Below are 26197 nucleotides of genomic sequence, written 5' to 3'. Positions count from 1 at the left end.
ATGTCCCCTGGGATCTATAAAAGGAATGTTTAAGTCTATTTAAATCTACTTTTTATTGTTATTGTAAGTGTTGCTGTTGTCTAACTACAGTAAAATCAAAATCAGACTAATAATAATGATATAATATGAATATCTATATCACATGATAAAGTATAATAGAATAACTCTGTTTTCAATATACTTTAACTGTTCAAAAATATTTCTAAAAAAGTATTAAACATAAAACAAGTACTTCTGTTTGAAAAAAAAAGGTTATGAAACCACAGTGGCCAAACTCCTGAATTCTTTATGGCGCCCAAACTTTTAGATATTTTAGACGCTGATTATCCAACTCAGGTAACTTGTAACAGTTTTACCCGTGATGTAAAATTATCACACATACAAATTATTATTACAAATTATTAGAAGATAGATAGAAAGAACTTTACTCGTCCCTGAAGGGAAATTCAACTGTCCAGTAACTCATAAAAAACAACAACCACACTTCCCCTCATCAACAGTAATACAGTGGTATCAAAATAGACATAAAATAACTTAAAATAAGTACATAAAAAAGAAAATAAAAATTTAATTAAAATAACATTAACATTATTGCCCATTCCACAGTCCAGTGCAGTTGTGGCTATTATTATTATTATTATTACTTTTTTATTTTCTAAGCAAACTGCAAATATGAAGGAAACTAAAACATGATGAAAATGTGACAAATTAATCATTATAATATTATATATTTCACTCTGGACCAAAGTACCAAGAATTACTGACTTTGCCCATATTGTGGAAAAAAGAATAAGAGGTCCTGAGATGTTAAAACAAATTAGCATGCTCATGTTTAATAATGAATTATGTGCTGCTCAGACAACACCACTACCTCCAAGGAAAGAGTGAATCCTTCCTAGACACCACAGAATATGTAGGACATGCTCTCCGTGCAGATTTCACTTCCACTGCTCTGTGCAGATGCTCCGCTGCAGACCATCTCTCTCAGTGAACGACGGGTGTGCTGCTGCTTTTTTATGGTTTGGATTAAACTGTTGCCACTACATGCTTTGCTCTGGCTCTCCTGCACAACAAAAGCTATTTGTGTTCCTGCTGGAGCTGAGGCGTGTGTCACCTCTCATCACTGCGCTCGGTTCACACTGCCGAACACTTGTCTTTAAAGTAGTGGAGCCGAGAAGGGGAGGTGCTTTGTTTTACAAGTTCACTCATTAATTAATAATCTACTAGAAGGTTTCTTGAGGAGACTTTGTAATTCGGTACAACTTATCGGAGACAGTGCACATATTAAGGGAATAGTTTGACATTTTTCAATATGCTTATTTGTTTTCATGTACTGTGTGTTAAGTATCGAGCTGGAGTGCTGCTTCAAGCCTTTATGCTAAGCTAAGCTCACGGCTTTCTGACCCCACCTCCATTCTTATTGCACAAATATGAGCAGCTAACATCTTCCAATGCGCCGTTTAAGTCGTTCTGGAAAACCTGGCAGTTCACACCAATGCAACTAGATGAGATGGTGTATCATCTCTATGCAACAACTCTCACGACAGCTTTTCAGGCTTGTTTTGTGGCTGAATATAATTTGTAGCTTCTTGGCTGTTAAAACAAGTGACCTGCTTTACGTTCTAAAACTAGCTGAGGGCGATTTGACCAGTGGAGTGGCAGGTGACACCATCAGCCGGCTTGAGTCGAGCTCAGACCAGCCGTTTCACACCGCTGCAACTTTTCTCTGCAATGTTGTAAAATGGTTTTGTCTCATCGTAAATCTTTGGTCTGGACTGCGCTTTACATAGCTCTAACCAGAGAGCAATAAATCTTTATGAACCACAGTAAAAGAGCAGAAACATGCATGGATGGATTACTGAACAAGCCTCAAGGGCACAGACCCAAGAGCCCAAAATGTCACTCAAATTAACACGTACCGACCAGGAAGAGACTCAAAATGTCCCTAAAGAGACACAAAAAGATAATGCATCTCCACAAAATATAATATGCAAAACAACCACAAAGAGATACAAAATGACTGCAAGGACACACAAAATGACTACAAAGAGACACATGATGACAACAAAGAGATACAAAATGACTGCAAGGACACACAAAATGACTACAAAGAGACACAACATGACAACAAAGAGAGACAAAATGACTGCAAGGACACACAAAATGACTACAAGGAGACACACAATGACAACAAAGAGAGACAAAATGACTACAAGGAGACTCAAAATGACTACAAAGAGGCGCAAAATGACAACAAGGAGACACAGAATGACCACAAAGAGACACAAAACAACCACAAGGAGACACAAAATGACCACAAAGAGACACACAACGACTACAAGGAGACACAAAACAACAACAAACACAGACTAAACAACTACAAAGAGACACAAAATGACCACAAAGAGACACAAAAAGACCACAAAGAGACACAAAAATCTACAAGGAGACACAAGATGACCACAGAGATGCAAAATGACTACAAGGAGACACAAAATGACCACAAAGAGACACAAACCGACTACACGGAGGCACCAAGTGACCACAAAGAGACACAAAACAACCACAAGGAGACACAAGATGACCACAGAGATGCAATGACTACAAGGAGGCACAAAATGACCACAAAGGACACAGAATGACTACAAGGAGACACAAGATGACCACAGAGATGCAAAATGACTACAAGGAGACACAAGATGACCACAAAGGACACAAAATGACTACAAGGAGACACAAGATGACCACAGAGATGCAAAATGACTACAAGGAGACACAAGATGACCACAAAGGACACAAAATGACTACAAGGAGACACAAGATGACTACAAGGAGACACAAAATGACCACAGAGATGCAAAATGACTACAAGGAGGCACAAAGTGACCACAAAGAGACACAAAATGACTACAAGGAGACATAAGATGACCACAGAGATGCGAAATGACTACAAGGAGACACAAAATGACCACAAAGGACACAAAATGACTACAAGGAGGCACAAAGTGACCACAAAGAGACACAAAATGACTACAAGGAGACACAAAATGACTACAAGGACACAAAACAACTACAAGGAAACACAAAATGACTACAAGGAGAGACAAAACAACTACAAGGAGACACAAAATGACCATAAAGAGACACAAAACAACTACAAGGAGACACAAAACAACTACAAGGAGACACAAAATGACTACAAGGAGACACAAAACGACTACAAGGAGACACAAAACAACTACAAGGAGACACAAAATGACTACAAGGAGAAACAAAACAACTACAAGGAGACATAAAAATGACCATAAAGAGACACAAAACGACTACAAGGAGACACAAAACAACTACAAGGAGACACAAAATGACTACAAGGAGACACAAAACAACTACAAGGAGACACAAAATGACCATAAAGAGACACAAACCGACTACAAGGAGACACAAAATGACCACAAAAGACACAAAACGACTACAAGGAGACACAAAATGACCACAAAGAGACACAAACCGACTACAAGGAGACACAAGATGACCACGAAGAGACACCAAACCACAAAAAGATGCATAATGACTACAAAGAGATGGAAAAACCACCACCAAGTTTCTGTGTCTTGGTCCTGTGTGGGAGAGGTGGTGGGGCCCTTTGCATATCAGTGCCCAGGGGCCCATAGTCTCATAATCTGCTCATGCAGATTTCTCAAACGTAAGAACCTGCAAAAATGCAGGGCCAATAAATATTAATGATTTATTTGTTTAAGACGCCTCCTCTAACATTTACTGTAAGAAACAAATGCACTGTCAGTTGTTAATGGAGAGTTATGTGCTTGACACTGATCACTGCTCTTCGACCCATCTGGAGACGACGGAGAGGGCTATAGATTATCTCTCAGTCTCACAGTAAATCTTTAGCAGAGAGGAGCTGCAGCATCATGAGCCAAAAACAGATCTGTGTAGAAAAAAACACGCAGCACAAATGAACCAGCGTTTCCTTGAAGCACTGGTCTAAATGTTGAAACAGCTGTGCTAATTGCTGATCTTGACAACACCCGGATGGAGGATATCTGTGCTCGACTGCACCGCAAACCTCTGATTCCTTTTTTTTTTTTGGCTGCTATGCTAATATACCCGGCCCCATTGCTCCCAGCTGCAGGGAGAGGCGAGTTGTAACTTGTGACGGGGGCTAATCTCTGCGGACGGACCGGAGCACGGCCCAATCAGCAGGGGTAGCAGGCAGAAAATGAGAACACCAAACAGAGCAGCTCCCTCAGCTCCTCCTGGTTTCAAGTGGAGCTCCTGTGAGTTAAGCTGTGTGAACACACGTCAGCATCACCTGCAACACAGGCGTCAAGTCACTCTGCTTTTGTTGTGCTGAGTGATGCTGAGTGACGGCTCGGGGAATAGAAAACTCAAACAATTTAACATGTTGGTCAGTCTTTTCTATCTTTACCTGCAGACTGTGGCATCTCTCCTTTTATTCATTTATGTTGTCTTTAAATTGTCGGGAAATGGAGGTAGATGTCCCGCCAGACCCGTTCATATTTTTGTTCGGAGTTCGGATCAGAGGAATATTCTGAGGATACTCTTACTGATTGCCAAGAAAATGATAACAGTGAACAGGAAAGATGCAAAACCACCAACTATTATCCAGTAGATGCAGAGACTCAAAATGGTTTACACGATGGAACGAATGGCGGCAAGACTGCAACTGAAACTGGACACTTTTACACAAAGGTGGACTCGAGTTACACTCTGTTTGGGGATCTACTCGAAGAGATTGAGTTGCTGTAATAGATTGTATGATAATGGAATAGCACTCAAAGTGTTCCTCTGTAACTGAACCTGCTCTTTTGTAAATGCAAACCCCCTCTGTAATTCTTAGTTTCGTGTTTAATTATTTATTTCATTATTAAATACCTAAGTATATTGTTTGCTTCTTATTGTTTTGTTTTATATTTGTTCTGTTTGTTTTTAAAAATATAATTTTTAAGAGGTCCTATGTCTGAAAAAAATTAATATTAAATAAAAAGTAAAAATAAGAAACGTAAGGAAATACTAGAAAATGGCCTTTATTGTGTCCCACAGCTCAGAGTGACGTAGATAGCTATTTATACTCAACACAAGGATATTTAGTTTACTATCATTAAAGGGGAAAAAAAAGCATCAAATCACCACGATTTGAGAGGCTGGAACAAAAAAATTTGTCTTTTTTTTTTTTTTTAATTGATCAGCTCTGAAAGCAATCTTTTGAAGCACAGATTTCAGTTTACCACTTGCAGCAATCTTTACCAGTTACTGCACCACTGCAAACATCATTATCAATAATTACTGCTTCTTTTTCTGTAGGCAAAAGGGACAGTTCACCCCCAAATCAAAAATACATATTTGGGCGCCAAGTAGCTCACCTGGTAGAGCGGGGCACCCCATGTATAAAGGCTACGTCCTTGCTGCAGAGACTGCAGGCTCGATTCCAACCTAAAAAAATTATTATTTTTTTTTTAATAATACATATTTGCCTCTTACCTGTAGTGCTATTTATCAGCCCAGATTATTTTGGTGTGAGTTGCCGAGTGTTGCAGATAACAGCTGTAGAGATGTCTGACTTCTCGAATATAACTAGATGTCGCTCAGCTTGTGGTGCTCAAAGTGCCAAAAAGTACATTAGAAAAACGCAACATCAATGTCTCTTTGCAGAAATCATGATCCAGTTACTCAAGATAATCCACAGACCTTGTTGTGAGCAGGTTCATGTAGGACCTATTTTCTTTCTACCGAACTACACCCTCCAACATTATCTAAAAAAGTTGATACAGCATAGTATTGCGATATTTTTGTGTGGCAATATCGTATCGCCACACTGTGCCAAGTATTCATATTGTGATAACATAAATTATTTCTGCCTGTTTCATGCACTGTCTTCTTTCAAAATACACTTTCGTTTTTTTACAGGAAATGTAATGTTTACATACAGTCTCTTTCAAAATAAACGCACTACATCGGTACAACGTGAATTGACCTTTTATTCTCTTCAACAACAAAAACATGGTTAGGTTTAGGAAAGAAAGAAATGAAAGAGGCAAAGAAAGACAGATAGCCACTAGCTGGGTTTCCATCCAAATGTATCGCAAATTTTAAGCGAATTTTGTGAAAATGTGCAAAAGAAAATGCGAATTTATGCACGTTTTCATTCATTATTGTTTTGCGAGTATTGGGAGTCAACAGGTCGAGCAGAAGGTGGCACTTCTCATGGAAAATAAAAATGCAAAAGAACACCCATAGAAGAAGAGGGCGCCGTGAGATGACATCAATGAGAGCGTCTCATGTCCACAACTGATGTAAACAATTACCGGCACATCCATGACTACGACGAGATGGAGAGATTCCTTGGGAACTTCTTGGCTATTGCGAGAGCTCTCATCACACTCACATCAGCGTTGTCAGCGTAGCCTACATAATGCCGTGATGTCTGTGTTGGTACACCAGGCAGCGCACATGATGCAGCGGTATTCAACACATCCAGTCTATTCAGGTAAGTTGTGAAATAGTGTACACTCACCTGACACTGGAGTAATTACCTCTCTCTAAGTTCACACAGGTGTGTGTGTGAAGTAGAAGTAGGATTCGGTAGCCTACGTCATTGTTTATTCGCTAAATCTGTTTCCATTGCCAAAAGTCGCATTTTCCTAATATCGATACGCGGACTTTTCCACCCCCTCCAAGCGTAAAAACTTTTTTGCAATATTTCGGCCTTTTTTCGAATTTCTGGCGTTTCCATTCAAGTTTTTTTTTCGCGATTGTTGAAAGTGCGAAATAGGTGGATGGAAACCCGACTACTGTTACATCACGATGAGCACGCGTGCATGACAGAAATACACACAGACAATTCTCAGCTTGCCAGTAACGTTTTTAGACGTTGATATTTGGTTGAATTGAGGTTGTGACGTCGGGTGACGAAAATGTTTTCATGTCGGGACGTCTAATGCCAGCGCCAGTTTGACCTGAAATAGGCTACTGACGACAGGTGACGTTGATATTTTGTTGGCTTTAAGTTGTGGTGCAGGGTAACCAGAATGTCTTCTAAATGTCTCATGCCAACGTCATCTTGACTGACACATTCTCACATATTGACGTTTGGTCATGGACTTTCCATGTCCAGATACGATGTGAAAGGCACCCTGGGTGTGTTGGTTGTTGACGTTAAGGGACGCTGTGTCAAGTTCTGCCTGTTACATGCATTGTCTTCTTTCAAAATACACTTCTGTTTTCACAGGAAATTTAATGTTTACATACAGTCTCTTTCAAAATAAACGTCAGCGCAACACCACAAATTTACGGGTTTTTTTTCCTTCAACAACAAAAACACGTGGTTAGGTTTAGGAAAAAAGTACAGGGTTTGGCTTCAGAATCTTACGGTAGGCTACACGACTGATTTATTGTTTCGCCGCCTTAACTTTCGTCCTTGTCCCGCCATGTTTCCCCTTGACGCTGCCAGACACCATTAAACAATTACCGCAATTGGCAGTGTATCATGCTGACGTTAAAGGACAGCTTTTTTTCATTGGTTTGTGACACCGCAAGTCAATGCCCAAGCGCCAGATTTCGACGACTTCGGAGTGAGACTGTGCTCACAACGCAGAGGGAAGGGTGCATCTACTGCTAGCTCACCTAGCACCACTGAGCTAGCTAATGTTACAGCCCAGCCAAGAAGAAAGACATTAATGTTCACATATTGTGTTGTCACAAGCATGAGCCTCTCATCTGTGAGTAGATTCAGGTAGAAAGAAAATAGTTCCTACATGAAACCGCTCACAACAAGGTCTGTGGATTATCTTGAGTAGCTGGATCATGATTTCTGGAAAGAGACATTGCTGTTGAGTTTTTCAAATGTATTTTTTGGGCGCTTTGAGCACCACAAGCTGAGTGCCACCTAGTTCCATTATACTGGAGAGAAGGCAGACATCTCTACGGCTGATATCTCCAACATCTGATAATAAGTGCTACATGTAAGAGGCAAATATGCATTTTTTATTTGGGGGAACTGTCCTTTTAAGGAGGCAGCTCCACTTGGGTTCAAATCCAAAAATCATAGACAATAATTTGCACTGTTGAGAGGGATTGGGGTTTGAATCCTTTGGCTCATTTGGGTGTCTCTAAATGGGTATGCTTTCCACTTGCATGTCTGAAGGCTCCAGCCCAGCACAGGTGTAGAAAATGAACTGAAGGATGGATTGTATAGAAACACAACCAACACTGAATTACCACAACAGAGAAATAGAAGCATCATCTTTCTGAAGAATGAATGGATGGTTGCCTTCACAACCAGCAGCAAAACGCAAAACAAAACTGTCAAAGGACTGGTTTGATCGCTGTAAGCTGCTTTAAAGAGGAGCTGTTAGACTGAATGTCAGGGTAAAGATGTTGCTCTTGTTGCAGCCTGATACGGGCTAATTAAGAGACTGAAAGTGTGTCAGGCTTTCAATCACAAACCATAGATCACTTTTTTTTTTTAAAGAAAAGAGGGCTGTCAGTGTTCCTGCAGGTTTGCAACAGTCTCTCCTCGCTGCTCCCCTCGCTGCCACCCGCCTCATGTGGGCTGGATGCATAAATAGCTCAGAAACTGCCTGAGCTGCAGTCATGGCTGCCACGGGGACAAGACATCAGACATGCCAATTTGTACCCACCTCCGAACATGAAACAGACAGTAAATCAGTGCCATATCAGGCTCCAGCAGCTTCCACCTTATTCCTCTTTCAAACAACAATTAAAGGACACTCATAAAAGCACACAATGTCCCTCTTTGGGCAAAGTCGTTTGACATAAACCACCGCAGAGCAACACCACAGAGGAAAAGCAAGGGAGGAAAAAAACTGCTCATCACTCTTTCTCCATCACATTCTCCCCGCTGGGTTTCTACAAGGTCATTTTGGCGCACGACGCAGGAGAGGGCACCCAGCAACACTGAGATTTTCCCTGAGCTTTCACTGATATTCCGCAAATTCAATGCCACACATAAGCAGGACAACTTCCTATAATCTCACAAAAAGTGGGATTAAAGCTGAAGTGGAAATATATGACCGTTTGCTGAGGAGAGAAGGCGGAACAGGCGATGGAGAGGGGCAAGGGCATCGGTGCCAAAACCATATTCGACAAAACTGGATTGATGACTGGAAAGCTGGCTATATGAGCTGTTTAATGACATTAAAACATAACACTCGTCACCTCCTACCCTTCCCTCCTTGCCTCCTTGTCCTCAGAGTGAATCCTCCGCGCTGGGATGGATGATGATATCGCTCTTAACGCACAAGACCTCCCGGCAAGAACACGAACCAAGGGCGCATTTTGCCAAAATCCGCTAATAGAAATCTTAAAATATTGTATGAACGCAACGTTTAAAAAGAAAAGCCTCAATTTTATCATGCAAAAATCGACTTATTCCTTGCTTCCCTTCGGGTGCAGGTTTAGGGGTCATCGCGTATCGCAGCGCAGGCCTTTAAACTCGTTTTCAGTCATAAATAAATATCGATTTGTATCATACACACATGCAAATCCTCCTGTTATCATGCACATGGATGTACTCTCACACACGGCGGCAATTGAGGAAATTAGGGGTCATTAGCGCACTGAAAGGAGGATTAAGATTAATCTGCAGATTTAAGGATTGTGGATTTTCTTACCTTTGTGGAGGGAAGGTCAGCGCGTTTAAGGGTGACCGGGATTCGCTGTTTTTTCCGTGCAGGGAGTCACCCCGAGTACCTGAAGCGAAAAGGTCCTGTGTGCCCCTGTGATGTGCGCTGACGTAGCAGAGAGAGCTGCACCCTCCTCCCCCCTCCGCCCCCTTCACTTACTACACAACATCCCTCTTGGATGGAGACACCGCCCCCTCCACCTCCTCCTCCTCCTGCACTCCCATCCCTCCTCCAGCAGACACCATTCCTCCCAGGAAGAGCAGGGGGGTTTGCATGAAACCTGAAACGCTGATTTATGTTTCCTCCTGTGTGATTCACTCGTCAGTGGGTCTAAACGGCACAAGGTCACACTTTATATGGGATGCACACACAGCTAGAAGCAGGAGGACAGTGCGCTCTCTGCGCTCCTGCTCTGTGTCTCGGTTAGACTGTGATTTGGTCCATATGCACCAAAGGGTTGGTGCAATGAACTGTGCAAGACGAGCCTCTCCCTGCACGTGCTTGGGCTCGTGCCTATAATTGGCCATGTTAAAGAGAAAAAAATCACAAGGATGCCCCTGGTGGAAAACTACTGAAATCCTCTTCTATTAATTTTTTTATTAAGTACTTGACACAAATATAAGTTTCAGAGATATTGGAACCATGACACAACATATGAGCCTGTAGGTCAGCAATAAAGCCTATATTAACTGTGAAACTCAAATAGGAACTAGTTATTCAATTAATTATGTTTCTTGAAGCTGGCACACACTTTACAATTCAAAATTCTACAGCAAAGTTAATCTGAATGCAGGATTTAATTCAAAACTTGAACGTCTAGCCTATGAAGTTGACCAGCTGCGTATTTCTGCTATTTATTCTCGTGTGTCTTTCTAACACTTGTCATATTTGTATTTGTAAATATTTTTTAATGTGTGAAAATTAACTGAACTGGCACCGGACGTCAATGTGATGTCAGAGAGACACTGGACTCTGGACTCAGAAATTTTGGTCGGAATGAAAGATGCTCAAATTACAGTGCAGGAGCAGTTCCAAAAATGTGTCAGGTTTCCATTAGTGCATTTAAAAGTAGTATTTTATTTAGATTAAATATAAGGGCACAGAGCAACATTTGGAGTTGTGAATTTAAGTCCAATATTCACTCTTTGTGCTCTGTTTTGGTCTCCACCAGCTACTCAGGAAACACCTGGCGTTTTAGCTACCGAATATTCCACTATGTTCACCAGCTAGTCATTAAATTAGCCTGCCATTTGGCAAGTGTCGCAAAATAAAAGACTTAAAAATACCATAAATACGGACTGAGAGTGTTTTAAAATTGTAAAAGGACAGAAACAGAAACTGAGATAAAAGAGAACAAGCCACGACTAAAAACAGTGAAACCAACTTATAAACTTATAAAACAATGAATCAAACTGTGAATCCTCACTCATATCTCCTGGAAATAAATGTAAATACTTGTCTTTCTCCTTTAAGGAAATTAACATCTCTGATTGATCTTAAACCACATGACCCTCATTCATGGACACATATGTGTGTAACACCTCCATTTCCAGTCACATTTCCGTTGACACTACAGCTGTCGTCTGATTGTCGCCACATCAGTTGAGGTCTTTCATGTTGCTTCAGGCTTTCAGCTGCTTTTGTCTCTTTGGTTCATCTATTGATCAGCTGGCCTGAAAGGCTGTTATCTGCAAACAGCGTGCAGAGTCTCCATCTGTCCGGCTCAGTGAGATTGTGAAGAGTGATGAAACAGTTTAAGAGTGACGGGGCGATACATTATTGGTATGGGGGAGCTTAATTTGCTTTACCATATGATTGTAATGTTTGATTGGTGCCTTTTACTGGAATATGGAACCTTTTAAGAGCTGCAGAAAGTATAATGAACACAACCCATGTGTGTCTATGAGGCACAGATTTCCTGCAATGATATCACAAAGGTTTATATTGGTTTCAATGGGTTCAAGCACTTTAAAATGTTAAATGGCATCTATTCATTTCAGTTACAGGATGAATTTTTAATTTGTTTGGTGGTGTGTTCCTTGTATTCATGTGGACACTACTATGCTTCCACATAAAGTGTGCTAACATGCTCACCATGACAATGTTAACATGTTTAGAAGGCTTAATGTTAACATTAGCTAAACACGTTAGCATGGCCAATTATATGTATATATCAATATAAGTAATGTTTATCATGCTAGCAATCACAGTTTGGTGTGTTAGCATGCTAACTTTGGCAAACTAGCACATGTACAGCTAAAGCTAATGGTAACGTCTTTTGCAGATAATTTGGTCACAAAAAAACACCTTGGTGGTTGGTAAGGTAGAGTCAAAACACACACTCCCTACCTACTGAGTCCTCTCAGTACCTGACACCAGGTGTTAGGAGCAAGAAACCTCCCCAAAATGGTTTTTAGTCTTTTAATTGGCCGTTTAATTAACCCAAATTTGACCCATTTTAACTTATCAACTGTTTTTCTTCCTCTCTTTTGATAGGTTAATCCTTGACTAATTCTTATTATGTTAAATGTTGGATTGAAATAAGTTTGGGAGTTGCTCTTCATACAAAAATAAATATTAGGCTAACTTTTGGGGCGTCCCAGTAGCTCACCAGGTAGACCACATGCTATTAATCAGCTAAATGTTTCATATGTGTTCATTGTCTCTCATGCTAGGAAGTGAAACCAGAGAAAGATCAACATTAAGTTCCTATATAAAGTACAACACAGTGATCCAGTCACAGAGTCAACAACAGTAAGTTAAAAGAGTAAAACACACAATAGCAACATAAACAGTAAAATTAAAGTAATTTAATGTGTTGTATTAGCAAGTTAGCAACACATTAGCCTCAGATAGCTAACGTTAAGTTTGGGGTCATTCCTATGTTCCCAGGGTCCTTTGTTCACGTTCTTTGTTCTTAGGGTCCTATGCTCTATGTTCTATGTTTCCAGGGTCCAATGTTCATGTTCTATGTTCCCTGGATCCCATGTTCCCCAGGGTCCTTTGTTCGTGTCCTATGCTCCCAGAGTCCTACATTCCCAGGGTCTTATATCCCACATTCTTTGTTCAGGTCCTATTATCCTAGGGTCCTTTGTTAGTGTCTTACGTTCCTAGTGTCTTATGTTCCCAGGGTCCCATGTTCCTAGAGTCCTTTGTTCGTGTCCTATTTTACCAGGATCCCATGCTACCAGTGCCCTGTGCTCCACGTTCTATGTTCCCAGGGTCCCATGTTCTTAGGGTCCTTTGTTCCTAGGCTCCTTTGTTTGTGTTCTTTGTTCCCAGGGTCCCATGTTCCCAGGGTTCTATGTTCCACATTCTGTGTTCAGGTCCTATGATCCTAGGGTCCTTTGTTCGCATCCTGTGTTCCCAGGGTCCTACGTTCTGGGTCTAATGTTCCCAGGCTCCTATGTTTGCGTCCTATTTTCCCTGGGTCCTATGTTCTCAGGGTCCTTTGGTGTGTCATATGTTCCCAGGGTTCTATGTTCCACATTCTGTGTTCAGGTCCTATTATCCTAGGGTCCGTTGTTTGTGTCCTATGTTCCTAGGATTCCATGTTCCCAGGGTCCTTTGTTTGCATCCAACATTACTGGGGTCCTTTGTTCTGGGTCTAATGTTCTCAGGGTCCTATGTTCCCAGAGTCCTTTGTTTTGGTTCCTTTGTCTCCAGGGTCCTATGTTCCACGTCCTATATTCGGGTCCCATGTTCCTAGAGTCCTTTGTTCGTGTCCTATTTTACCAGGATCCCATGCTACCAGTGTCCTGTGCTCCACGTTCTATGTTCCCAGGGTCCTATGTTCCTAGAGTCCTTTGTTCGTGTCCTATTTTACCAGGATCCCATGCTACCAGTGTCCTGTGCTCCACGTTCTATGTTCCCAGGGTCCCATGTTCCTAGAGTCCTTTGTTCGTGTCCTATTTTACCAGGATCCCATGCTACCAGTGTCCTGTGCTCCACGTTCTATGTTCCCAGGGTCCCATGTTCCTAGAGTCCTTTGTTCGTGTCCTATTTTACTAGGATCTCATGCTACCAGTGTCCTGTGCTCCACGTTCTATGTTCCCAGGGTCCCATGTTCCTAGAGTCCTTTGTTCGTGTCCTATTTTACCAGGATCCCATGCTACCAGTGTCCTGTGCTCCACGTTCTATGTTCCCAGGGTCCCATGTTCTTAGGGTCCTTTGTTCCGAGGCTCCTTTGTTCGTGTTCTTTGTTCCCAGGGTCCCATGTTCCCAGGGTTCTATGTTCCACATTCTGTGTTCAGGTCCTATTATCCTAGGGTCCTTTGTTCGCATCCTGTGTTCCCAGGGTCCTACGTTCTGGGTCTAATGTTCCCAGGCTCCTATGTTTGCGTCCTATTTTCCCTGGGTCCTATGTTCTCAGGGTCCTTTGGTGTGTCATATGTTCCCAGGGTTCTATGTTCCACATTCTGTGTTGAGGTCCTATTATCCTAGGGTCCTTTGTTTGTGTCCTATGTTCCTAGGATCCCATGTTCCCAGGGTCCTTTGTTTGCATCCAACATTACTGGGGTCCTTTGTTCTGGGTCTAATGTTCTCAGGGTCCTATGTTCCCAGAGTCCTTTGTTTTGGTTCCTTTGTCTCCAGGGTCCTATGTTCCACGTCCTATATTCGGGTCCCATGTTCCTAGAGTCCTTTGTTCGTGTCCTATTTTACCAGGATCCCATGCTACCAGTGTCCTGTGCTCCACGTTCTATGTTCCCAGGGTCCCATGTTCCTAGAGTCCTTTGTTCGTGTCCTATTTTACCAGGATCCCATGCTACCAGTGCCCTGTGCTCCACGTTCTATGTTCCCAGGGTCCCATGTTCTTAGGGTCCTTTGTTCCTAGGCTCCTTTGTTTGTGTTCTTTGTTCCCAGGGTCCCATGTTCCCAGGGTTCTATGTTCCACATTCTGTGTTCAGGTCCTATGATCCTAGGGTCCTTTGTTCACATCCTGTGTTCCCAGGGTCCTACGTTCTGGGTCTAATGTTCCCAGGCTCCTATGTTTGCGTCCTATTTTCCCTGGGTCCTATGTTCTCAGGGTCCTTTGGTGTGTCGTATGTTCTCAGGGTTCTATGTTCCACATTCTGTGTTCAGGTCCTATTATCCTAGGGTCCGTTGTTTGTGTCCTATGTTCCTAGGATTCCATGTTCCCAGGGTCCTTTGTTTGCATCCAACATTACTGGGGTCCTTTGTTCTGGGTCTAATGTTCTCAGGGTCCTATGTTCCCAGAGTCCTTTGTTTTGGTTCCTTTGTCTCCAGGGTCCTATGTTCCACGTCCTATATTCGGGTCCCATGTTCCTAGAGTCCTTTGTTCGTGTCCTATTTTACCAGGATCCCATGCTACCAGTGTCCTGTGCTCCACGTTCTATGTTCCCAGGGTCCCATGTTCCTAGAGTCCTTTGTTCGTGTCCTATTTTACCAGGATCCCATGCTACCAGTGTCCTGTGCTCCACGTTCTATGTTCCCAGGGTCCCATGTTCTTAGGGTCCTTTATTCCTAGGCTCCTTTGTTCGTGTTCTTTGTTCCCAGGGTCCTATGTTCCCAGGGTCCTATGTTCCACATTCTGTGTTCAGGTCCTATGATCCTAGGGTCCTTTATTTGTATCCCGTGTTCCCAGGGTCCTACGTTCTGGGTCTAATGTTCCCAGGCTCCTATGTTTGCGTCCTATTTTCCCTGGGTCCTATGTTCTCAGGGTCCTTTGGTGTGTCATATGTTCCCAGGGTTCTATGTTCCACATTCTGTGTTGAGGTCCTATTATCCTAGGGTCCTTTGTTTGTGTCCTATGTTCCTAGGATCCCATGTTCCCAGGGTCCTTTGTTTGCATCCAACATTACTGGGGTCCTTTGTTCTGGGTCTAATGTTCTCAGGGTCCTATGTTCCCAGAGTCCTTTGTTTTGGTTCCTTTGTCTCCAGGGTCCTATGTTCCACGTCCTATATTCGGGTCCCATGTTCCTAGAGTCCTTTGTTCGTGTCCTATTTTACCAGGATCCCATGCTACCAGTGTCCTGTGCTCCACGTTCTATGTTCCCAGGGTCCCATGTTCTTAGGGTCCTTTGTTCCGAGGCTCCTTTGTTCGTGTTCTTTGTTCCCAGGGTCCCATGTTCCCAGGGTTCTATGTTCCACATTCTGTGTTCAGGTCCTATGATCCTAGGGTCCTTTGTTCGCATCCCGTGTTCCCAGGGTCCTACGTTCTGGGTCTAATGTTCCCAGGCTCCTATGTTTGCGTCCTATTTTCCCTGGGTCCTATGTTCCCAGGGTCCTTTGGTGTGTTGTATGCTCCCAGGGTTCTATGTTCCACATTCTGTGTTCAGGTCCTATGATCCTAGGGTCCTTTGTTTGTGTCCTATGTTCCTAGGATCCCATGTTCCTAGGGTCCTTTGTTTGCATCCAACATTACTGGGGTCCTTTGTTCTGGGTCTAATGTTCTCAGGGTCCTATGTTCCCAGAGTCCTTTGTTTTGGTTCCTTTGTCTCCAGGGTCCTATGTTCCACGTCCTATATTCGGGTCCCATGTTCCTAGAGTCCTTTGTTCGTGTCCTATTTTACCAGGATCCCATGCTACCAGTGCCCTGTGCTCCACGTTCTATGTTCCCAGGGTCCCATGTTCCTAGAGTCCTTTGTTCGTGTCCTATTTTACCAGGATCCCATGCTACCAGTGTCCTGTGCTCCACGTTCTATGTTCCCAGGGTCCCATGTTCCTAGAGTCCTTTGTTCGTGTCCTATTTTACCAGGATCCCATGCTACCAGTGTCCTGTGCTCCACGTTCTATGTTCCCAGGGTCCCATGTTCTTAGGGTCCTTTGTTCCTAGGCTCCTTTGTTTGTGTTCTTTGTTCCCAGGGTCCCATGTTCCCAGGGTTCTATGTTCCACATTCTGTGTTCAGGTCCTATGATCCTAGGGTCCTTTGTTCGCATCCTGTGTTCCCAGGGTCCTACGTTCTGGGTCTAATGTTCCCAGGCTCCTATGTTTGCGTCCTATTTTCCCTGGGTCCTATGTTCTCAGGGTCCTTTGGTGTGTCGTATGTTCCCAGGGTTCTATGTTCCACATTCTGTGTTCAGGTCCTATTATCCTAGGGTCCTTTGTTTGTGTCCTATGTTCCTAGGATCCCATGTTCCTAGGGTCCTTTGTTTGCATCCAACATTACTGGGGTCCTTTGTTCTGGGTCTAATGTTCTCAGGGTCCTATGTTCCCAGAGTCCTTTGTTTTGGTTCCTTTGTCTCCAGGGTCCTATGTTCCACGTCCTATATTCGGGTCCCATGTTCCTAGAGTCCTTTGTTCGTGTCCTATTTTACCAGGATCCCATGCTACCAGTGCCCTGTGCTCCACGTTCTATGTTCCCAGGGTCCCATGTTCTTAGGGTCCTTTGTTCCTAGGCTCCTTTGTTCGTGTTCTTTGTTCCCAGGGTCCTATGTTCCCAGGGTTCTATGTTCCACATTCTGTGTTCAGGTCCTATGATCCTAGGGTCCTTTATTTGCATCCCGTGTTCCCAGGGACCTACGTTCTGGGTCTAATGTTCCCAGGCTCCTATGTTTGCGTCCTATTTTCCCTGGGTCCTATGTTCCCAGGGTCCTTTGGTGTGTTGTATGCTCCCAGGGTTCTATGTTCCACATTCTGTGTTCAGGTCCTATGATCCTAGGGTCCTATGTTTTTGTCCCATGTTACCAGGGTCCTATGTTGGTGTCCTGTTTTCTCTGGGTCCTATGTTCCACGTCCTATGTTCCCAGGGTCTAATGTTCCCAGTGTCCTATGACCGACAGTTCTACAAAGCACCTAACCTAAAAAAGATTTCTCCAACTCTGTATTGTCTTAAGGTGACATGGGCCAGAGTTCATCAGAGTAAATCAGCTTCAGGACTTCAGCGTGTGTAACTGACACTTTTTTGTTTTACACCAGTGAACTAATCATCATGTGACATTTTACACTGTAGTAGAGAGAAAGAGGACAAAGGAAGATGAGCAACACCTCTCCATCTTTGCAGTGGAACCTGTTGGTAATGTGACAGAGCAGATGAACACAGCTGCACACGTTTCCCTGCAGCAGCCGGCAGCTGGCCTGGCTGAAGCCCTGACACACCATGTTATCATCTCCACAGACCAAACTATACCTCCAGAGACAAACTTGCAGCTCTGCACTTTGTAGGTGTGTCTGCAGCTGTCGACTCTTGTTTTTTAGTGTCCTCTTTGCCTTAACAAAAAGCAGGGTCACGCCTGGTTGACGCACAATTTAATTTCCAAACAGGATCAAATTTCCTGGACACAATGATGCAGTCGGGGCCGGTTTAATGATGTGCCTCCGCCAGCTCTTATCTGCAGCTGTAAATGTAACGTAATGAATCACAACTGCAAACAGAGGCTTTATGTAAAACTGCACAAGTACGTACTGAGCAATGAACTGACCTTTTGTGCATTATTTAAATCTCACAGTATTAACGATAATGTATGACTCATTAATCTCCATGAGGCATTTAACGTCAGAAGGACAGACAAACTGACAGTAATGTTCTCAGTCTTATGGGAACTTACAGGAAATGGGCTGCTGTGCTGCTGAATGTTAATAATATGATTAATGATTCTTCATTAATTATATAAATATGCTTCTTGTCATTAAGAGAGAAAAATGATACATGATGAAACATTACATTTGTGTCCTTTGTGTCTGTAGTTTGGTTTTATGGCAAATACTTGTCGCCATCTGGTGGTCACTTCAGGTGATGCTTACAATGTAAAATGAACTGGCCAACCATTCAGTCCACCTAAAGAAGTATTTCTCAGTATGAAGGTACGTGATTTAAAGACAAATATAAAAGACTTGAATGCTGATGTTAAAGATGAACCATGATTGCAGAGTGCAAGGAAAGAGGCTGAATGACTGTATGTATACATAAAGGTCAAAATGAGACATAAAATTAATATGATTAAGTAAAAAGAGGATAAATGAGATAAAATTAAATTAAAATGAGAGAATTACATTTTAAAATTTGCCTAAATTCAAGTGATACCATAAGATGTGTTAATAGGCCTACTACTGATGAGAGTGAGTGGAAATAATATTAGAAGGTTATTCAAGCATTAAAGGACTTATTACTGTCATAATACAGGTTTGCATGGTGAAATGTAGTTGTAGCCTCCTCCACACTACACACAGATGTAAATAACAATAGAATATATTGAACAAACTATAAGAAATATACCCACTCAAACACCGTTGCAGATCAAGTACCCCCCCTCATGGCATAAGCACTCCCCAATGGCAGTGGCCCCCCAGCAGGATAATGTACCATGCCACACTGCAAACATGGCTCAGGAATGGCCCAAGGAATGTGACAAAGAACTCAAAGCGTCAACCTGGCCTCCAAATTCCCCACATCCCAATCTGAATGAGCATCTGTGGCATGTGCCATTAACCCACCTCACAACCCACTGGACTAAATGGATCTGTCGTCAACGCACTGCTGCCAGACACCGCAGGACACTCCCAGAGATCCTGTGTCCATGCCTCGATAGGTCAGAGCCAAGTGTGATCCAAGGAGGCACCGCCTTGGATTAGGGGTACATCTGGGGTCACATCACAAGAATCCTTGAACAGATTGGGACCTGGGAAATTTAGAAGCCAGGTCGACACCTTGAGCTGTTTGTCACGCTCCACAGGCCATTTCGGAACAGTTTTTGCAGTGTGGCATGGTGCATTATCCTGCTGGGGGGCCACTGCCATTGGGGAGTGCTGTTGCCATGAGGGGGGGTACTTGGCCCGCAACAGTGTTTGAAGGGGGGGGGCATGTCAGGTGGTATCCACATGAATGCCAGAACCAAAGGTTTCCCAGCGGAACAATGCACCAGAACAAAATAATCAAAGTTATTCACTTCACCTGTCAGTGGTTTGAATGTTGTGACCAATTAGTGTATATAAATATATATACAGTACAGGCCAAAAGTTTGGACACACCTTCTCATTCAATGCGTTTTCTTTATTTTCATGACTATTTACATTGTAGATTCTCACTGAAGGCATCAAAACTATGAATGAACACATGTGGAGTTATGTACTTAACAAAAAAAGGTGAAATAACTGAAAACATGTTTTATATTCTAGTTTCTTCAAAATAGCCACCCTTTGCTCTGATTACTGCTTTGCACACTCTTGGCATTCTCTCCATGAGCTTCAAGAGGTAGTCACCTGAAATGGTTTCCACTTCACAGGTGTGCCTTATCAGGGTTAATTAGTGGAATTTCTTGCTTTATCAATGGGTTTGGGACCATCAGTTGTGTTGTGCAGAAGTCAGGTTAATACACAGCCGACAGCCCTATTGGACAACTGTTAAAATTCATATTATGGCAAGAACCAATCAGCTAACTAAAGAAAAACGAGTGGCCGTCATTACTTTAAGAAATGAAGGTCAGTCAGTCCGGAAAATTGCAAAAACTTTAAATGTGTCCCCAAGTGGAGTCGCAAAAACCATCAAGCGCTACAACGAAACTGGCACACATGAGGACCGACCCAGGAAAGGAAGACCAAGAGTCACCTCTGCTTCTGAGGATAAGTTCATCCGAGTCACCAGCCTCAGAAATGGCAAGTTAACAGCAGCTCAGATCAGAGACCAGATGAATGCCACACAGAGTTCTAGCAGCAGACCCATCTCTAGAACAACTGTTAAGAGGAGACTGCGCCAATCAGGCCTTCATGGTCAAATAGCTGCTAGGAAACCACTGCTAAGGAGAGGCAACAAGCAGAAGAGATTTGTTTGGGCCAAGAAACACAAGGAAAGGACATTAGACCAGTGGAAATCTGTGCTTTGGTCTGATGAGTCCAAATTTGAGATCTTTGGTTCCAACCGCCGTGTCTTTGTGAGACGCAGAAAAGGTGAACGGATGGATTCCACATGCCTGGTTCCCACTGTGAAGCATGGAGAAGGAGGTGTGATGGTGTGGGGGTGTTTTGCTGGTGACACTGTTGGGGATTTATTCAAAATTGAAGGCACACTGAACCAGCATGGCTACCACAGCATCCTGCAGCGACATGCCATCCCATCCGGTTTGCATTTAGTTGGACGATCATTTATTTTTCAACAGGACAATGACCCCAAACACACCTCCAGGCTGTGTAAGGGCTATTTGACCAAGAAGGAGAGTGATGGAGTGCTGCGGCAGATGACCTGGCCTCCACAGTCACCGGACCTGAACCCAATCGAGATGGTTTGGGGTGAGCTGGACCGCAGAGTGAAGGCAAAGGGGCCAACAAGTGCTAAACACCTCTGGGAACTCCTTCAAGACTGTTGGAAAACCATTTCAGGTGACTACCTCTTGAAGCTCATGGAGAGAATGCCAAGAGTGTGCAAAGCAGTAATCAGAGCAAAGGGTGGCTATTTTGAAGAAACTAGAATATAAAACATGTTTTCAGTTATTTCACCTTTTTTTGTTAAGTACATAACTCCACATGTGTTCATTCATAGTTTTGATGCCTTCAGTGAGAATCTACAGTGTAAATAGTCATGAAAATAAAGAAAACGCATTGAATGAGAAGGTGTGTCCAAACTTTTGGCCTGTACTGTATGTATATATATATATATATATATATATACACACATACACATCTTTTCTCTGTGTTGCATGGAGGAGGCTACAACTACACTGCAAACCTGTGTCCTTGAATAAACTTGTAATATTATTTCCACTCACTCACATCAGTAGCAGGCCTTTGTCCTAATTTTTGTATATATATGTAACATGACACAAGACTATATAAATATATATATATATATATATATATATATATATTAGATAATTGAATAAAATGTGACTTTTTTAATCCATGAGTATATAATTTTTTTTTTTTTTCTGTAATGAAAATACCCAATATGAGTGTCCCAATTACAGACGCTTGGTGGTGCCATTTAAGGCATTTTTTTTTAAATTGTATTATTTATTTTTTATAGGAAAAATATAAAATGTAAACGTAAAATGTTGGATTGACACTATAATAAGCAAACTGTGATTTTAACAGCCTGTGACATGAATATTCAGATCACACACCTCCATCTGTATCTATGAATAACAGATCCAGAGGTGCTGGAGTTATTCTGATGATTTTTGGGAAGTGGTGGAAATTTAATGTCTCACCCTCATCAGTATCTGGAGGCCAGTTCATCCTGCTGCTCCACTTTGAGCTCATTGGTGAGGTCCGGTGTGCTTCTATCTCTGATTGCTGCAAATCAAACACCTCAGCTGCGCCTCTGTGTGTCCACTGCGCGCTGCTGCTGCTGCTGCTGGGGAGGAGGAGGAGGAGGAGGAGGAGAAGGAAGGGGAGCGGAGACACGACGGGAGCAGAAACCATTGACTCCAACACGCACAGAGAGAGAGAGACGAGAGGAGCGCTTTGTTTACCTCCATTCAGATGCCTGCGGATGATGATGATGATGGCACATCCTCTTCATTCGCACATTTAAACACGCAGCGTGGGAGGGGGGGGTGGCGCAGCAGCGTTTTTGTTTTGCTCTTGTTTTGTTCTGATTTAAAGACAACACACGCTCACTGGTGTCGTGCTGAAAAAATATGACGCTCTCCAGAAACCAGGTCGATGAAATTTGGATGTTACCATGAGAGGAACCGGCATGGATCTGCTGTGGAGGATCTTAGCAGCTCTCAGCTTCGACTGCTTTAAAGATTCATCGTCGTCAAAGTGAGTGATCAACCTGTATTTAACCGGATGTATCAGTCCTATGTATGTTCCCATGTGTGTGTGCATCAGTCATGACTTTACTGGGCATCTCAGCGTGTTTTTTATTCCCCTGTGAATCTATTTTTCTCTCATATTTGCTTGTCTGTTTTAAAACCAGCACTCTGCGTATAATCCTTAATTGTGTAATCCTCCTGCAAAGACCAGCGCTCAGTAACTGAGCACAGATCTGATGTGTGAAACGATTAAATGTCAGTCCAGCCTGTGATGAATCAGACACAAATAGACTGTTAAGAGGAAATATCGTCCTGCACTTCTCAGTTGTTATGACAACAGGTTTTTCTGAGTCATAATTTGCTCTCATTTTGTTCCAGCTCTGCCTCAGCTGAAGGCCAGTTCATGTTACACAACTTAGAGAATCTGAAATCCTCATAAAGCCAAATGTGTCCAATGCAGGAATGTGAACATCAGAGGAATCCTGATTGACATCATAAGTACATGTCTCAGTAGGCGTCAGACAATATGAGGGTGCCATTATTATCCGCTGCTCCCATTAATGAGCTGCAGGTAGTGACAGACTGTACCTGAGTCGGAGTGTGACCCAGAACATGCAGGCTCAGTGTAAAGGCAGATAAATGTCAGCAGACACACCTCCACAGTGTAAATTATGAAGCAATGGCCCAGCTCCACCCTGACTGAGATCACTTCAGGTCTTGTTTTACCAGTTATTTTTTCCCTGGAACAAATCTGTACACCAGCAATAAATCTGTGTTTAGTGTGCGCACCGGAAAAGCCTGATCCCAGCTTCTTGTGTCTCAAGTACACTTGCTGTCTCATGTTTGTGACATGGTGTAGTGGAGATTTTAGGCTTCTGTTGTGATTGATTAATCATTTAAAGTCATTTCTCAATCAAAGATATCAATGGTTTTCTTGTTCTAGTGTCATAATGTGAGATTCTTTTTGTTTTATATCACTGTAAATTGAATACATTTGGACAAAAAAAGGTTTTTTTTCCCAGCACTTTACAGAAACAGTGACTTAATTAATCAAGAAAAGCACTTTGAGGTTAATCAGTAATGAAAATATCATCAGTTGCAGACATGGTTTGGCAGTTTTTACTTTATATGCCAAGCAAATCTGCTTAAAGGTCCAGTGTGTAAGATTTAGGGAGATTGAGTGCCATCTAGTGGTGAGGACTGCAGATTGCAACCAGTGTTTGTTGTTCAGGAGGTTTTTACTGGGAGCCAAACTATTCTAAGAGGTCTTTTCTCTCCTAAACAAATGGACCAGGTGATTAAAACTGGTTAAAGACTGAATAAAACAGTTTCACATAAAAATAAAAAATAGCTGTTTTTCTGACACTCTCGTTGCGGAGGATCTGGTTAATACTGTGGCTGATGCTAAAACAAGAATTGTCCTATCTAGAGTCAGTGTTTGGTTTGTCCGTTTGGGGCTACTGTAGAAACATGGCAGTGCAACATGGCAATCTCCATAGATGAGGACCTGCTCCCTATGTGGATATAAACAACTCATTCTAAGTTAACGAAAACAAGACTATTCTTATTTTCCGGTGAATATACACTAAAGTAATTACATCATATTATATTTCTGCCAATATATCCCCCTAAATCCTACACACTGGACTTTTAAAGAAGAGCAGCATGGAAGAAAGTGACACTATGAAACTGCTGAAATTCGATTTTATTTGTTAATTTTTGTTTTACTAATATGTCCAGTTAAAAATGCAGTATGTGTTCTGTGTGCTGGGATTGGCTAGTACTCGTCACATTGACGCATCAAGGTCGGAAGGGGTTAGGATCAGGGCAAAGAGGTCATGTTTAGGGCTGATACTCGCCAATATCAGATAATATAGGAAGACAGCAAGGAGTATCATGGCAGATAGCGCCCAGCCTCTCTTTGGCCAGTTTGAGCTCTCAAGCTTTGGGAGGCCCTATAGAGTCCTTAACTCCAAGTGCTATCAATATCCTTAACTTAACAAAGAGACTGATGAGTGTTTTGTAATGACTTTGTATGTTTGTTTTACTGACTATTTGTCTGCTTTTTACAATGTTGTTCTTGTGTCTGGTGAGCAGAAGACACATTTCCACCCTCGGGACAATGCAGACATATTCTATTCTCTGAAATTAAAGTAGTAGATTTACGAGACAGTCAGGTGATGTAGTTTAAAGAGGTGATGCTGTCCATGGAGGGAATAAGCTGCAGTGGATGAATGGGGCCAAGCACAGGACTTTCACCCATGAGACAGGGGTTTGAGTTCTGTCTGAGTCAATGTTGGCTTATCATTTTTAGACTTGGTTGAGTCGTTTTTTAGTTTTGGGATGTATAAAGCTGCTGATTACACATTGTGTGTATGTAAACTTAAGCAGAATAGCTGAATAAATATGCTCATGGCCACATTGGCTGTGTACACCTAGGAGCAAATAGCATATGCTAATTTTTCTATTAATCAATTTATAGTTTTGAAAAATGTCCATCACAATTTCTCAGAGCCAATGATAAGGTCTTGAAGGGTCATGTCTTGTCCGACCAACAGTCCAAAATGCAAAGATTTTCAATTTTTTTCATATCATTTTAAACTGATATGAAATAGGGAAAATCATTAAATGTTCACATTTTAGAAGCTGGACGAGCCAACATTTGGCATTTTTACTTAAAAAAAATAAGCTATTACAAAAATGTTTGTATGTCCATCAATTATTCATTTAGTCGTCCAGTGCTTCAGCATCACAATCTTTTGTCCTGACCGTCCTGACTGCCCTCCTTCCTCTCAGGTCTCCCACCAAGCAGGGCTCCAGCCAGGCCGGCAGCTTGGAGAGCAGCTCCCTGACCGGCTCCCTTTCGCTGGGCCCCGACCTGCCACACTGCCAGTGCTGCATCACCTACGAGGCCCGCCTGAAGCGCCTCTCCTGCGGACACCTCTACTGCGACCCCTGCTGTGACCAGATTGTCAACCTGGCCTTCGAGGACATCGAGGGCCTCTCCGACTACCCCTGCCCCATGTGCAAGTCCATCCGGCAGCTGGGAGGCCTCGGCCCATCCTCCTCCGGGTACTTCTACGGGCCCGACGGCATCCTGCAGCAGGAGCACGGGAGTCGGTGGGGGTAAAGATGAAGCTCTTGAGGGATGCTGGACTTGAATCTTTTGGTTTCAGCTATGACCTGATTGATTTTTAACACACTGCCACTGCCATGAGAGCTACATGTCGACATGGACTACAGCTAATGGCCACTTTATTTTATCCTGTCTCTCTTTGCTCTGTCGTCTGTGGTGACCAGGTGAAACGTGAGAACGCATGACATCCATTAGTTCAAAGTGCTAAAATGCATCTCAAGACATGGTTGAAAACTTGCACGCCATCATAACAAATGTGAAAAGTCTCTTAGATTTCGGTTCGTGTGGTGAAACAACATTATGAGCCCAAAAAAAAAACCTTGTTCATGTTTTAAACAGCATGCAGGTTTTCTTCCTACCTGTGTATAAAAACACTGATCAGTTGAAACACTGAGTTTTACTCTGCTGAACATAATGTTGGAAATCAGAGAGACCAAACCAGAGTTTTACATGACCTAACTGTGCAGTAGATATTTTGTATATTCAGCATTTCCTGTCAGGCGAGTTCTTACTTTGTACATTTCCTGTGAAAGTATTGAGCATTTTGCACATGATTCTCAAATTGTTTTATCCTGACTATACATATCATGCAATACGGTTGGATTTTAAATTAACATGTACAGTGCCATGCTACTTTTTAAGTGTTCCAGATCATATGTAAATATTTATTTTGTTAAAAAATAAAGTTTGTGAGCTGTGTACGAGGACGGATTTTTATTTTTGTGGC

General features: G+C 42.6%; 2 protein-coding genes across 2 annotated transcripts in view; one reads left to right on the top strand and one right to left on the bottom strand.

Moving 5' to 3' along the window:
• Positions 1–9840, bottom strand: part of sv2a (synaptic vesicle glycoprotein 2A) — an 87546-nt gene extending 77706 nt beyond the window's left edge. Inside the window, exon 1 of the mRNA XM_078171421.1 lies at positions 9672–9840. The gene's annotated coding sequence lies outside the window, so the exon portion shown is untranslated. The remainder of the gene's footprint in view (positions 1–9671) is intronic.
• Positions 9841–21754: 11914 nt separating this feature from the next.
• LOC144464469 (uncharacterized) lies at positions 21755–26171 on the top strand. The gene is made up of 2 exons (XM_078171420.1): positions 21755–22341; positions 25131–26171. Exons 1-2 carry the CDS (start codon positions 22259–22261, stop codon positions 25462–25464), a joined length of 417 nt encoding a protein of 138 aa, XP_078027546.1. The 5' UTR covers positions 21755–22258; the 3' UTR covers positions 25465–26171.
• Positions 26172–26197: the final 26 nt, after the last annotated feature.

The sequence above is a fragment of the Epinephelus lanceolatus genome, chromosome 10 (genome assembly GCF_041903045.1).
Source record: "Epinephelus lanceolatus isolate andai-2023 chromosome 10, ASM4190304v1, whole genome shotgun sequence".
NCBI lineage: Eukaryota > Metazoa > Chordata > Actinopteri > Perciformes > Serranidae > Epinephelus > Epinephelus lanceolatus.
This window is presented reverse-complemented; position numbering and strand designations above follow the sequence as displayed.

Bases quoted from the DNA above. Each gene is read 5' to 3' on its own strand.
- LOC144464469 (XM_078171420.1), top strand. From the start codon at position 22,259: ATGAGAGGAACCGGCATGGATCTGCTGTGGAGGATCTTAGCAGCTCTC. The intron at 22,342-25,130 runs GTGAGTGATCAA...CCTTCCTCTCAG, and splicing joins AAAGATTCATCGTCGTCAAA to GTCTCCCACCAAGCAGGGCT.